General features: G+C 35.3%; 1 protein-coding gene across 1 annotated transcript in view; it reads right to left on the reverse strand.

The window, feature by feature from the left end:
- The window catches only part of MMP16 (matrix metallopeptidase 16), a 276,165-nt gene that overhangs the window by 32,896 nt on the left and 227,841 nt on the right, over window positions 1-15,428 (reverse strand). The window contains exon 7 of the mRNA XM_023222878.2: window positions 2,638-2,776. Within this exon, the coding sequence (XP_023078646.1) occupies window positions 2,638-2,776 (139 nt within the window). The remainder of the gene's footprint in view (window positions 1-2,637; window positions 2,777-15,428) is intronic.

Genomic DNA, 15,428 nt, shown 5'->3' on the forward strand with positions numbered 1-15,428 from the left:
AGTTTAAGATATTGGGGATAAAACAGTGTAAAAGAGAAAAAAAAAAAAAAGAATGCCTTGCCTTTATGGGATATTCTAGTGGGAAGGATACAGATAAACAATTAAAATATATGGTTTGTCAGATGGTATGTGCACAAGTTGTGTGGGGAAGGGGATCAACTGTTAGCAAAGTGGCAGAGATTGCCTCATGGCCCATAGAGCAAAATGGGGTGACCACGTGGGATGAGGAAGGATGTGGTTATCTGGTCTTTTGAGGATGATAAGGGCTATAAAGAGATAGCATCAAGGAGAAATATTTTGATCATGATTGTTGTGGTGAGAGGGGGTCATTTCACTTCAGAAGCCCAGGGCACTAGGACTCTCACTCCTCTCCTGCCAGTCATGAGGTAGAGACTAGGGAAGAGTGTGGTTTCACTGGCAATACCCAGAACTTCTGACTCTTTCTAGATAATCAATGCTTTATTGAGCAGGAGAGCTACAGGTCATAGCTGGGCTTTGAGAGGGTTTATCTGACGGTTAGAGTAAACTGAAGGAAAGAGTCACCAAGCAGGATCCTCAAAGTGACAAAATTTATAACAGTAGGCATTTCCTGAGGTTGACAATGTACTAGAAGAGACCACTGACAAGCACAACATTCTGGTGGTTAGATAAATCTGGGACAAAAGATGAAATTATCGCTGTTGTAAGCACCATAGCATAACAAACACCATACTGAATCAAATCAGTATTCAGTGATATTTTATTGAACTGTTTATTGAGCACCTACTATGCACCCAAAACTTTTAGGAATTGAAAATAAAATGATACGCAGGAAAATATAAACAAGTTCCATCTCTCATGAAATTTCCATTTGAATGCTGTGGGTAATTTCAATTTTTTTTACAAATATTTTGTGTAATTTAGAAGGTACTACTTACATAGGGTGGGCAGGGAGTGCACTGGGGGACATGCCTTTTATGCTGGCTGTTGAAAGATGAAAAGGAGCTAGCCACAGAGTGAGGAGCAGGGAAGTGAATAAAAGTGAGAAGCCCCCGAGGCAATAAAGAGCTGTCAGAACATGAATTGATGACTGTGGCAATTTTGCCTCAGGCAGTTTTGTCAGAGAGCACTACTGGTCCTGTGAGGAGGCAGGGCCTCCTGGGACAGTCCCCAAGTGGAAGGCTAGTCGGAACTGAACCTGCCCTTCTTTTTGTTACTCCTACTCATGGGACCCAGGAAGGGTGTAGGAGAGGGGAATTTCCCTCCAATATCATGTCACTAAGATTCACAGCCTTTAGGTGGTATCCTTACTTTGTCCACTGTGGTGCGGTGCATGCGCACTTTTTAATATGCTTATTATAGACAGCAGGAGGGCAAGAAAATTAATAGCAATCTTACTAGCAGCAGCAGCAGCAACACCTGGCATTTATTGGGGGTTTATACATACCAGGCACTTTATATGTAGGAATTAATTTAGTTCTCAAAATCATTCTGAGATGGGGAATAATACAAACTCCATTTTTCAGATGGGGAAACTAAGGCAAAAAGAATTGAGTAGCTTGTTCAGTTCATACATCTAGTAAGTGTTTGAGGTTGGCAACATGGCCATAGAATTCTCAGGTTCTTACAGCTAATGTACTAAACTGCCTCTTTTCTTGAGGAACAATTTGTAAAGATAAAGTCCAGGTATATACTTTCATTTTATAGAGGTAGTTTGAGCCTCACTTTAAATATTACAAGTGTGTCCCAAATCCCATGTTTTCATTACCCTCATCATTACTATTATTTTAGTTTGATTCTGCGAATAATTGCTTTTTGAGGGATTAAGATCCCCTTTTTCCTTTCCTCAATCTCTATTCCTGTATAAGCTTATTTTCAGGCCTTTAGGCTCTTGGGTAATATGTTCAATCATAAACTTTTACACTCTAGTTCTCCTCAGCTTCAGCTCAAATACATTCTCTTCACAATTCCCTCAGTCCTCCAACTCAATCTGCTTCTTGTCTCTGTGCTTTCCTCCACAGATATAAGATTTGTGGTTTTGAATATTAACTAGTTTTGAGAATAAAATAATAGGCAGTTGACTAAGTTCACTTCATCAGGTAATCTCACTTTTGCATGCCAGGCAGTTGGTAGTACTTGTGAGATTAAAACTTGGCACTCAGACAAATAACAGACAATAAATTTCATGATACTGATAACTGGATAATTCTAAGTTTTCCTTGCCTTTATTTCTTTGTTTACTAGACTCTGTTTAAATAAACTGATCAAGCAAATTTTCAGAGATTATGTATGAAAATAGGAGTATAATAGATTTGAATGCCTAAAACCAGCAAGCAACCCCAAATACTCCAAACAAACAAACAAACAAACCTTTAGTCAGTGCAGAAATGGCTATTTATGTATTAATTGTTTTGGTACTTTTAAGTCAAATCTAAAAGTTCTAAGAGAAAGAATATCTCTTAAATCTGACATGAAAATACCATATGAGAACAAATAAATTGAAAATTATCTGTATTTCCTTTATATTTCTAGTCATCATAGCTTATTTCATTAAATTCATTAGCTATATAATCTCATTTCATCACTTTTGTGTGCACCACAGGGCTCTAGACAAAATGATTAAAATACAACACAGCCAGATATGGAAAACATCCTTACCTTTGAAGAACACAAAATTCCCATCGCTATTTTCATAAACTGCATCGATACTAGGAGGCAGGCCCCGCCAGAAGTAAGTAATTTGCATTGGGTATCCATCCATCACCCTGTTGTTTCTCACTCGCCAAAACCACTGGTCCTGCAAACCAAGTAAAGGCATCTCTCAACAAATATGTAGGCCTCCCTGGTATTTCACGGTGCAATGGCTGGATGCTTTTGAAGTCAAGTTGGTTTCCTTATTATTGTCTTACATTAAATCAGTCAGAGAAAGAGCTAAACAACTTGACCACAACGATCACAAAATCTTTTGTAGTGAACTCCTTAATGTCTAAGCCATACAGTGTAATTAAAAACATAATGTCAACATACTGAATCTTGTCATTTTGCATTTTCTCCAGGGCTTTCTAGATGCAGGTAGCACAGACAAGTCCCTGCCAGATTTGTGGATATGTCAGCTTCTTGAGTATGAGAGCAGCGCTAGGGCCATGTATGCTTCCTAACATTTTTAGATATATGCAAGATCTCCACACCTACCATGTTGAGGATGAAATATCTGTCTGTATGCCCCTGTTATGCCTATTGTCTCATATAGTTATAAAGTAGAGCCCTCTTTCATCATTAAACGTATTTTTGGCTGATAACTTTACTCAAGAAAAATAGGCAAAATTATTTTCAAAAAATAAATCATCACAGAGGATTCTAGTCTGGGTTAATTGCCTTTCCTATCTGCTCTGGTAACACCCTGTACTTCACCCAATCATAGCACAGGTCATTTTACAGGAAAAGTGTTTATTCATTCTTACCGCTAGTGAAGAACACATGGCTTGACCCATAGCAGGTTTTTATAAAGTTGTTGAATTAATAATTGGCCTACACACAATATGTTTCACCATAATATTTACTAAGGGCAAAACATCCCGAAAAACAAAAACAAACCCTTCAAACCCAAAAAAAGATACATCTGATGACACTAAGTAGTTTTCTATTTAAAATCTGAAAATAAACGAAGGACTACTCAGTGTTTTAATATTTAAAAACTAGGTGTATTTTAAAAATTGATTTTAATACAATGAAAATTTCACTTTATTTTAAATTTCTGTACGTATAAGCAATATTTCACTTGGATGTTAAATATATCCACTATTTAGACAAGTATATATCACAAAAATACTTCCATTTTAATTATCTGCTTTCTTTCTTGCTCTTTTCATACAACTTATATATTATATAAGTGATTTATTTTAGGACCTTCTCATGCTTTTGGTTAACAATATGTTAGCCTAACCAAACTTTCTAGGATTTATCAATTACACATATATTCACACACACACACACACACACACACACACACACACACACACAATCTACTGAGGATTCTTGGACTTCAGTTAATATGATAACAATGAACTTTCTTTCACTCAAATGAATCCGAACATGAAAACTGTCTTAAAAGCCTTTAATAGTTGTACTTTGTTCTAGTTATCATGCACTGTCTTCTCTACCAACTTCTGTAATTTTTAAAAAATGAGGAAATAGCTTAATTAATGGCTCTAAGCTCATATGCAATTCTTGTTCTGTTACCTAACAACTGTGTCACCTTGGTCAATATATTAGTCATTGAGTTAGCACAAACTAATATCTAATTTATAGCATGATTACTGTATAACATACAAAGAACTTTCTGAGAACCTGGCACAGACTAGTACCAACATTTTTGGTTGTTGTTATTGTTAAAATTATATTGAAACAAGTTATCTACTTTCCCTGTTCATATTCCTGTTTACAGTTTTGACTCTTATTCATTGTTTCCTCTTTGGATGTCAGCTATACTATAGATCCAGCCAGGTATCTCATTCCAACCAATTTGTAAAAAATGTTTTTCACCTTTTCTTGATAATTTTCATGGTGCTAGGTGGCCTGGATTAATAATGTTTTGATCCATATGCAGTAGATAAAAGAAACAGATTTTCAAATACAATTTCATATGCAGATTGATTCAGAGAAATATACAGAGGCATGAAAATAAAGAGTTCACTGCAAATAAAATATAAGTCAGTGATATTCTAATCACTTAAAAGAAAAATCATAATTTTTGTTTAGATATAACAAGGGCTTCTAACGGGGTGTTTAAACCATGCCAATCTCCAAATAAAGTGTTCTTAAATTATTGTAATATATATGCCAAAATAATTAGTAGAAATGAATAAACAAATGGATTCTGATAAAGAAATAATGACCATGACTATCTATGAAACAATGAAACAGAAAGCTCTCCAAGCTGAAGAATGGGAGGAAATCTAGTGAAAAAACCTGGACTACATTCCAATTTTTCCCACAAAAGCCCTTCCCATTGCTATAATCTCACCACATATGGAGCCAGGCCAGTGGCTCTATGGAACAGACACATGTTGCAGTCTGCAGATAGGAGTACAACTCCAACTTGCCACTAATAAGGGGAGAAATGCAAGTTCTGTCTCAAGATAAACATAGTCAATTTGCAAAAATTCAGAAGGTCATGTGAAACTGCAGATGAATTTCACTGGTTTTTGTTGACAGCAGCCTTGGCAGAGAGTCATGTAAATTATAGACATTCAGGTTGTGCCTCTATTCAACTTATCTGCAGTTTAGCAGAGAGCAATGGTACAAATAATTTAGAAAGCATCTGTCACAGTGGAGGTAAACTCATGCCATGGTTACTATAGATTGCCATTTCAGAAATAGGGTTTGTGAACAATTCATAGAGAAAGGATGCTTAAAATGCTATTTAGGTCTCTGTGCAAATTTTCCTTATAAGTGAGACATCACCTGATGATGCTGTCTAAAACTGAAGTCCCTCACTGCACTCATACAGGTCTGCTGGATATCTTCACCTCCCTTTCCTGTTGTATTTTCCTTCACTGCATTTACAGTCGTTTTATACAATACTTGTTTTACTAATTTATTGTTCATTCTCTCTCCGCTAAATACATAAGCTCTCTGACGGCAAGAATGTCGGTCTTTTGTTTACGTATAGTCCCCTATTTCCAGAAAAGGACCTTACACATAATAGGTGCACAATAAACATTTCTTTAAAGAAAACAAAATGTGAAGAGAAAAGAGCAAAGTAAAAGTAATCATCCTTTTAGAAGTCAATGTTTTAAAATTACATCTCAGTTTTTTTCCCTGTTGTGGTTAAGATGTTTTCTTATTTAAAAATTATAAAAGCTATGAAGGGGTCACACGAACATAAAAATTCTATTTGTATAGGTAGATGTTTAGTACATATTCTGTTTTCCAGAAAAGTATGATATTTAAAGGTCTTTGAACAATAAAGAAAAAAATACATTTGGTTTCACTCTTCTAAACAACATAAGTTTGGTTTTAGTTTTAGATGGGGAGGGAAAGAAAGACGAATAACCCTTATGGAGCTCTAAATCTGCTATTTGTATGTTGTCTCAAGCTTCTTATCTCCTTCCCTCCTTCTTCCTTCCCTCTCTCCCTTCCTTTTTTTCTTCTCTCTCCCTCTTCCTCTCTCTTTCTCCTCTCCCTCTCTCTTTCTTTGGTTCAGCCCTTATAGAAGGAGGTGGAAGGGGAAATAATAACCATAACTAGCCTATCTGCAAAGTCAACTTGTGAAAAAAACAGTACTTAAACATTACCAAATTGGAATTCCTACTTAAACACCAATATTTCACTTACGATACAAGCACATATGGTCTTACATGTAGATTTATTTTCCATGTAGCATAGAACACAGACAGATCATTTAGTTCACAGAGATAAGTTCACATAGTGTACACCGTGGAGCAGTAACACACGGGGAAATTCTGTTTATTATTCTTTTACATCCTTTAAAATTCTGGCTCATGACAGGCATATTTGTTTGCTGAGAACTATAAGGAAAAGGCCTACTGTCTGAATATGAAACGATGATGTTAATGATCTACTATCAGCAGAAATTGCTGTTTTCAGGACCTTTTAAAAAAACTAATCAGCTGAGGCAGGAGAATAGCTTGAACCCAGGAGGCAGAGGCTGCAGTGGGCTGAGAATGTACCACTGCACTCTACCAGCATGGGCGACAGAGTGAGACTATGTCTCAGAAAAAAACAAAACAAAACAAAAAACAAAAAGCTCATCAGTAGAACTGATCTACTTTTACTTCTCTTCTGATACATAGATTCATTTATTCAACCAACAGCTTGCCATAAATCTACAAATGTGTCACGTGTTCACACTGAACATTTCTAGCAGTCACCAGTTGTTCTTTGGACCCTCCTCTGCCAAGCCACCTTGGTCCTGCTCTGTCTAGTCTTCCCCCTTTCTGAAACAGCATCTCAAATCTCTTTATTTCTCACCATCACCACTGTCACCATCCAAGTGCCACTGTATTTCACTGAGATGACTTCAGTGCCAATGCAAAGCCTCTACTTTGCCTCCTGCTGCATCTAGAATGAAATTCAAACTTGGACTTCTGCCTCCAGCTCCTACGTAGCTCCTAGCAGTCTCTCTTGTGCTCACATTGTTCCAGTTGTATCAGCTTCCTTTCAGCTGCTTGACAGAGGAAAGCTCTTTTCTTCCTTAAGACATCTTACAGGCAGTTTGCCCTGCAGCAGGCCCTCTGTTCCTGTGGTTTCACTTTCCACAGTTTCAGTTACCTGTGGTCAACCCTAGTCCAAAAATAGGTAAGTCTAATGTTATAAGGTATTTATCCACAAAACTTTTATTACAGTATATTGTTGTAATAGTTCTATTTCATTATTAACCTCATACTGTGCCTAATTTGTAAATTAAACTTTATCATAGGTGTGTGTATGTATAGGTAAGAACATAGTGTATGGTCTGGTACTATCTGCAGTTTGAGGCATCCACTGGGGGTCTTGGAACATATCCCCCATGGGTAAGAGGAGACAACTGTATTTTAAATGTTCTTCCTTTTCCATCAATTTGAACCACAAATCATCCATTAATTCTCAGCTGAAATGTTATTCTGTAAAGTGGGCTTGGCTGCCCTCTGACTGAAATTACGTAATAGTATGCTACGATCTCAATGTTTGTATCCCCTCAAGTTCTTATGTTGAAATCCTAACCCCCAAGGTATTAGGAGGTGGGGCCTTTCCTTTGGGAATGATTATGTCTGGAAGGCAGAACCCAAATAAATGAGGTTATTGCCCTTATAAACGAGGCCCTAGAGAGCTGCACTGCCCCCTCCACTGTGTGAGAACACAACTAGCAGTTGCCATTTATGAAAAGTGGGTCTCACCAGACATGGAATCAGCTGGTGCCTTGACCTTAGATTTCCCAGTCTCCAGAAATGTGAAGAGTAATTTTCTGCCATTTATAAAGTGCCTAGTTATGGTGTTCTGGTGTAGCATATCCTGATGAACTAAGACATCCTCGAACTGTCTCATGGTACTCTGCCTTTTGACTTCACAGCACTTACACATGTGTTACTGCATCATTGTATTTGTGAAGTAATTTATTCCACCTGCTCCACTGTATGATATGCTCCAAAGGAATGGGGCAGTGTGTATTTTACTTATCACCGGATTATCAGCATGGTGAACTGTGTCTGGTTTACTGTAGGAGTACAACACATTTACTAGAAAAATCTACCAATTTTTTTCACCAAACTATCATAGGATGAGTACATATACCTGAGATTGTTTAAAGCAAGGTAGCTGTTTAATGAATATTAAGCCTATTTATTAAGATGACATTCTAACAACCTCCACCTCTTGGGTTCAAGCAATTTTCCTGACTCGGTCTCCTGAGTAGCTGGAACTACAGGCATCTACCACCATGCCCAGCTAATGTTTGCATTTTTAGTAGAGATGAAGTTTCACCATGTTGGCCAGGCTGGGTCTTGAACTCCTGACCTCAAGTGATCCACCTGCCTTGGCCTCCCAAAGTGCTGGGATTACAGGCGTGAGCCACCACACCTGGCCGTGTGTTATGTTTTGAAGGTTTCTGATGTGGGCATGGAGTGTGTCCGGGGAAACTGGTGTTGAAAATTAAGCTAGTTCCTAAGAAAAAAATTGGGTATGCAACAACACTGAAAGAAAGACAAAATTGTGGCAGCTATATACATAATAAGGAGGAAAGTGATTTATATGAATGCTTATTAGGCAGAGAAAGAAAAGGTGGTCTTGGTTTTCCATTCCTCGGCAGGGCCTGCTTTGGTTCTACCTCTTTGCAAGCAGTATGAGATTTCAGAAGCACCCAGCTAGATACTCTCTATTGCGGAGTAACCCTTGGTAGCAAGGCTCATCATGCAGTCTCATAGGTGAGTGGAGTTTGGGAGGTAGCAGTGCACAGGTAGCTACATATATCTGGGCAGAATGGAGGAGCCAGCAACAAATACTAACCCTAAGACAGACGTCCAAAGGTTTACCAATTTCAGAACATTGCCCTTCTGAAGGGGCAAGAAGAATAAATGGGGAACTTCAGTTGGAGTTCAGGGAAGGAGAAGTATACTTTGGAGAAAACTGCTATTAAATAGCTGTTACTTTCACCACTGAACTGACTCATTGTTTTAGTCATATTTCAAAAGCATGGAGAAAAAGCAAACCATCAGAATTTCTCAGAAAATTTCTTATTTAAAGTTTTTTAATAACACCCTATGCCAGACTCTATATCTCATAATCATAGCCATAATTACTGCACTTATTGAAATAAAAATTGATGATGGTGTGGCTTGTGCCTATAATCCCAGCTACTTCGGAGGCTGATATAGGAGGATCACCTGAGTCTAGAAGTTCCACGCCAGCCTGGGCAATATAGTGATACCCCCATCTCTAAGAAGAATTAAAAAAAAAAAGACTGATGATGATGGCTAATACTAATGATTAGGTTAAATGTATACATTTTTAGGGTATTTTATGTAAATATTTGAATATATCACCTAATATTTCCAACAATAAAATATATTTAATAGAAATATAATACATAAATGTATTATAGTAAAAACAGTTTTTTTTTCTAAACAGCTCATTTTAAAACGTATTACTAGATTCTGTTGAAAAGGTGACAAAAGCATTTGTTGCTCAGAATGGTGAAGTAAGAGGAACTCAGGAAGTTGAAGCTGTTGGATTTATAAGCATGTCTATAGTAGCTGGTTTTCTTAAAAAACCACCATATTATATAAAAACATTGGTTGTGACCAATAAATTTGAAAAATAAATTTGTTTTCGAGAACAAACAAGGTTGCTAACAAAGTAAAAAGCTATGACAACATGGAGAAAATATGTGTATCCCAGATCACAAAGGGTCAATTAATCTAATATATAAAGAACTCTTAAAAATCAAGGAAATAAATCCCCAAACCTTATAGAAAAATCAGTAAAAGACATGAACAGTTCATACACACACACACACACACACACACACACATGGTTTATAAATGTAGGGAAAGATACTCAACCTCACTCATAAGTAAAATGCAAATTGAAACTATTTTGATATACCATGTATTATCAGATTGTTTTGATCTCATGGCTTATAGGAATAGGTACCCATATATATTTCTGGTAGGAGTGCAAAATGGCATGATGCTCATGGAGATCAATATGGCAACATCTAATAGCATTACATACATATTTGTCTTTTGACCCAGTAATCTCTTCTCTGTCAATCCACTTCAAATTAAGATACAACCTCCCAAATAAAAAGATGCAATACATTACAAATTCCTATGATATACTATAATAAAAATATATTTTTGCAAGCTTTCTCACTGTGATGTCATTTGTGATAGCAAATGTATTTTATCTTCTGTATAAAAGAGGATGAGAAAATTGATCTATATTAATATTGTTGTATAGGCATAGGCATAAATATAGATAAAATATAGATATTGCTTATGTTGTCCTTACTAAACATATAACACAGAAACTAATATAAAAGTGGTTACTGAGTAATAAAAATGGGTGGAACATACTAAATGTGTGGAAATGCAGGACAGATTTCTCAGACTATGCGCATGTTTTATATATTAAAAAAAAATTTTGTGTCAGGTTGAATTGTTAAAAATTAAAAAAAAATTAAAATCAAAGGTAAAAAAAGCATGTGCTAAAAATAAATCCCTAAATTCATCTGTATAAGAAATTGGAAACACCCACACAGAGAAAATAAATATATCATATGACTTTGGAACCGAGTACTCTGATTGTACATTACTGGGAAACAGACCACAAAAGAAACTTCAAATAAATATTAATCTTGATTTAATAATTTTATCATTAAAAGGATTTCTGGTATTATAAACTTAAAACCATTATAAGACAAAAGTTAATATGTTAATATTATTAGCACAAAGAGTTTCAGAGTAAAATAAAGAGATACAACGATGTTAATTCATGTTATATTTGGATTAGAAATTAGAATGAAAATAATTCATGATTTAAACACATACACAAATAGCATTTTCTAATGTTTTCTAAATTTTAAGGAAATTCTCACAATTTCCTAATTTTGTTGACTCAAAAGACATAGAAGCCATAATATCCGACCAACAGGTATTACATAGAGCTCCTATTAGAAGGAATCAGGGCTTCCTGAAGAACAGTTGAGTCTGGGCTCAAGATAGGCTAATTACAAGGTAAGCCTGGGACAATTGTGATGAAGTAAGAAATTACTCAAGACTAATGGCAGCATGCCAAAACATGAGAGCAGCTTAAGCAAAGGGTAAATTTGGGATAAACTGAGAATCAAAAGGAAAAATGGCTGCAATTGGGTATAATATACTGAATGAATATATTTAAGAGTTCAGAGCATTAATCATTACTATTGCAACTGGCTATCGCAAGAACTCTTTTCACTGAAACTTGGTAATCAAAGGGAAAGAATTAACTATGAGAAAGAGTTAAACATATGTGCTGCCTTTTGAGAAGAAAAAATGTAGTTCATTTCTAGTTCATGAGAGTTAGCTTTTAAGAGAAGACTGCCTAATGCAGAAGGGAAAACAGAAAGAGAAAAATCATTTTGCAACTCCCAATTAAATAACTGGTTCAAGCAAGAACCATCATTGAATGTGACTACATTCCATCTATCATTGAGAAAGAAGATATTTGCACACTACTAAAAAACAGGGTGCAAAGTAGGCAAAAAAAAAAAACAAAAATTTTTATATTGTGCTAACTGTAGATTCACATGCAGTTATAAGAAATAACACTAATAGATTCATTTTTCCCTTCCCTACTTTTCTCCCAATGGTAACACTTGCCTAACTACAGTAAAATTTCTAAACCAGAAAAGTGAGATTGATCCAACTTACCAACCTTACTAAAATCTCACCAATTTTACATGTATGTATTTATGCTAATTTTAATAGCAAAAGTATACCTTTCCAAGGCAAAGTTATGTCCGTTGCCACCCTAAGCATCAAGGATTGCATCAGTTAGAGTGGACATCTTGCTATATGCTCATAATGTGATGCAACACAAATAGCTAGACATCTGAAAGTCACAAAATCTATGATGTACAATCATGCAGAAGCAAAAGTTGTTAAGCCAGAACCTAGTTGGGCCTTCAGACTTGACTTCTTCACATTTAAGAGAGGAATAACTTAAGACAAGCAATCAAACACATTCTAAAATGGGAGATAGTTTATAAGACTATAAACTTGGCTTGGTTTCAGCAAGAAGAAAAAGGAGGAAAAAAAAAAAAAAAAGAAAAGAGGCTGGGAAAAAAGAGCCCATTAAAAGATCTAAAGAGACATAGCCAAACGCAACACACAGTCATTTGATCCCATATTTAAAGATCAAATTTCATGATACCTGCAACTTTGTTTTGCCAAACAGTTGCACATGTGCATTGCATTTGCACACATACATACATATGAAATAAATATAAGCAAAACACTAATAGTTGTGAAATCTAAATATTAGGTGTGAGCATATTTACTCTTACAACTTTTCTGTATTTTTGAAAAATTTCTTAGTAAAAAGTTGAAAATATATATTTATTAAAAATCTGGAAAATACATAGGTAACTAACTACATTATGAAAATACATTATCACAGAAGCTTTGTAAATATTTGTGATGGGTAAATACCATTCCAACTAGTGACTATAAGTTTAATAAACCTCCATTGAATAGCCATTTAGATTTGCTACTATAAAAAAGGCTGCAACCAACATCTTTGTTCATTAAAAAAGAAACAAAAATATGTTTTGTGGCATGTAACCAAGGGTAATATATGCTTCATTTGACTGTAACATATGTGGACTGGAAATGTAAAATCACATATTGTGATACCATGCAAATGCATTATAAATTCATTAATTTAATTTCACACTACATTTTGTTATCAGGTTTACTGTTTACAGAGATTGTAAAACGTACTGTAGCGTTTAAAGAGAGAGCAATAATATTTACACTTAATTAACTACGTTACTTTTTCAACATTGGAAAAGAAAAAGTAAAGTCATAAAGAAGAAAAAACTATTAAGGGAGCCTTAATAGATGTGTCTGGCAAAGATAATGCCATTCTGGGAAGCTTTCAATATTTTATCACAAGAGCTGACATAAGCTGGTTTTTGGTATGTAAATGTTAGGGGAAAACCTGTTCAAAGCAACCATTAGAATAGACTTTTTCACTAAGACAGTTGTGAATGTCTGCAATGATTTTGCAGGCACGGTTTTCAGGGCTCATCAATTAAGATTGACCAGATATAATTCTGTGAGAAATGATGTAGCAGTACATCTCAATAGGTCAAATCACTTTGGGTACTGCCAGTATTTTTGAAAAATGCTCAAAATATAGACTTTATTATAGTAGAGGAAGGAAGTGACATATTAACAAATGATTCTTCTAAATAATTTCTAAATTCACAATTCTGAAGTTTCCCTTAATGTCTTTATTTTCAAGCAAGAATGTCACAGTTACCATTTGGATTAAAAAATGTAGACTATTTTAGTACATAAAGTGTTTATTTGTGTTTCAAAAGAAAAGGGAGTTGATATATTCAGAATACTTTGTTTACTACTTGTGCTAAGTTTATGTGTTAACATTTATAGTCTCCAAACGTTAAATATTCATTTTTATATTAATTTATATGGAAAAATCTCAACACCAAAGAGTTAAGTGATGTACCAGATAGGGACCCCCTTTTTATTCATTAGTATTCATTCAAAATTCTAACTTAGAGAATACTAATTTTAAAACTTAAAAATTCATAATCATTCATGAAGATCATAATATAAATATTCATTTTTATCCAATTTCTATACATAAACAATAAATCATAAAAAAGTGTTGCTACACCAAAAATGTAGTTCAGCCCTAGCATAGAAAGAGCGATCTGGGGAGTAAGTGAAAGAAGGGTGTGTGCTGACACTCTTGTCTTTTTAGGTATTTATATCTTTTTCCTGTTTCTTCTTTAATCTACTCTTGTTCAGAAATCACTGGGGGATGGTTGCAACAAAGAAAAGAACAATCACTAAAAAGTTTACCATCGATATACTGCAGTTAGGGAAAGTAGTCACAAATTCCTGATAAGAATGCACCACACATTACTGCTGTATGACATTCTAATTTTGTTCTCCCTCTTTGAGATCTGAAGATCCCATTAGTAAGGTGCTCTAAATAATTCACATACCATATAATTAAATGTTGAAACAGGCAAAAGGTTTCATTCCTTCCATTGTACCAGCAGTTCTGGATTCAAAAATATGAACTCTTTAAGAATGTATATTCAATCTACAGAGGAGGAGAGGCAGACAGCTAATTTCAAAATGCTCTGTAAAATGCTATTCTTGCTGTCTCTATAAAATGGGAACTACCCTTCAGTGAATATTATGAGCTGGGAAAACAGCTGTATCATTAGCACACCTATCAAGAATTACCATCCTTTTATTTTCGAACTGAAGAAAGATGTCTCATTTACAATAAAATCCAGGTTCTTGCTGACTATAGGGCCATTTCTACCTAAGGTACATAGACAAGGTATTCAATTTAGTTTTTTCACCACCCAAGTTAAAGTTGTCTCTTCAATCTCTTTCTATCAAAGCATCATGTTTTATTTTCTTCACAATACCTATTGTTCTCTGAAATTGCCTTGTTTATTTGTTCACTTGCTTTCCATCAGAGTATGTGCCTCATCTGTCTTATTAAAACACTGTATCCCTTAGCCCTGGAACAGTTCCCAGCACCATTTGTTGAATGAATGTTCAAAGATAGGGAGAGAAAACAGAGACAGAGATAGATTAGCAAATCTTTTGCTTGGCCTGGAATTTGGGAAAATTTGGTCAATATTCTGTTTAGATGTCTTCACAGAAACTCTTAGGTGTCCTCACAGAAACTCTTAGGTGTCCTCACAGAAACTCTCCCTCAGGCCCTCTTTCCTGCTTCTGTAGCCCTAAACTGGCCTATTGACTTAAATTGGCCAGCCTACTTAGACCATTGAATGGAAACTATAATTTTAATTTATACATGAAAATTATAATTTATAAATTTATACATTATTTATTACTATAAGTGGAAATTATAATAATTTATACATTATAATTTCCATCCAATGGTCTAAGTAGGCTGGCCGATGTGCAAGTCATATGTATATTCTTTTCCATAAGCAGCAGCATCATACTTTGCTTTCTCTTTTTCTTTTTTAAGGTACAATCTAGGCTTCACCTCCTCTGGGGATACTTCCTTTAAACTATGCCTCCTATTCCCCCAAAGACTTTTTGCTTTTTAGGCGACTGTCCTGCTTATTCCCACAGCATACTTTAGTTCCTATAATAGCAGCCAGTGTGCCATGGCATAGACATGCTGAGTAGGGTGGGAAAGGAGATGTTTCATGATATGACATAGGA

The sequence above is a fragment of the Piliocolobus tephrosceles genome, chromosome 7, assembly GCF_002776525.5.
Source record: "Piliocolobus tephrosceles isolate RC106 chromosome 7, ASM277652v3, whole genome shotgun sequence".
NCBI classification, from domain to species: Eukaryota; Metazoa; Chordata; class Mammalia; order Primates; family Cercopithecidae; genus Piliocolobus; species Piliocolobus tephrosceles.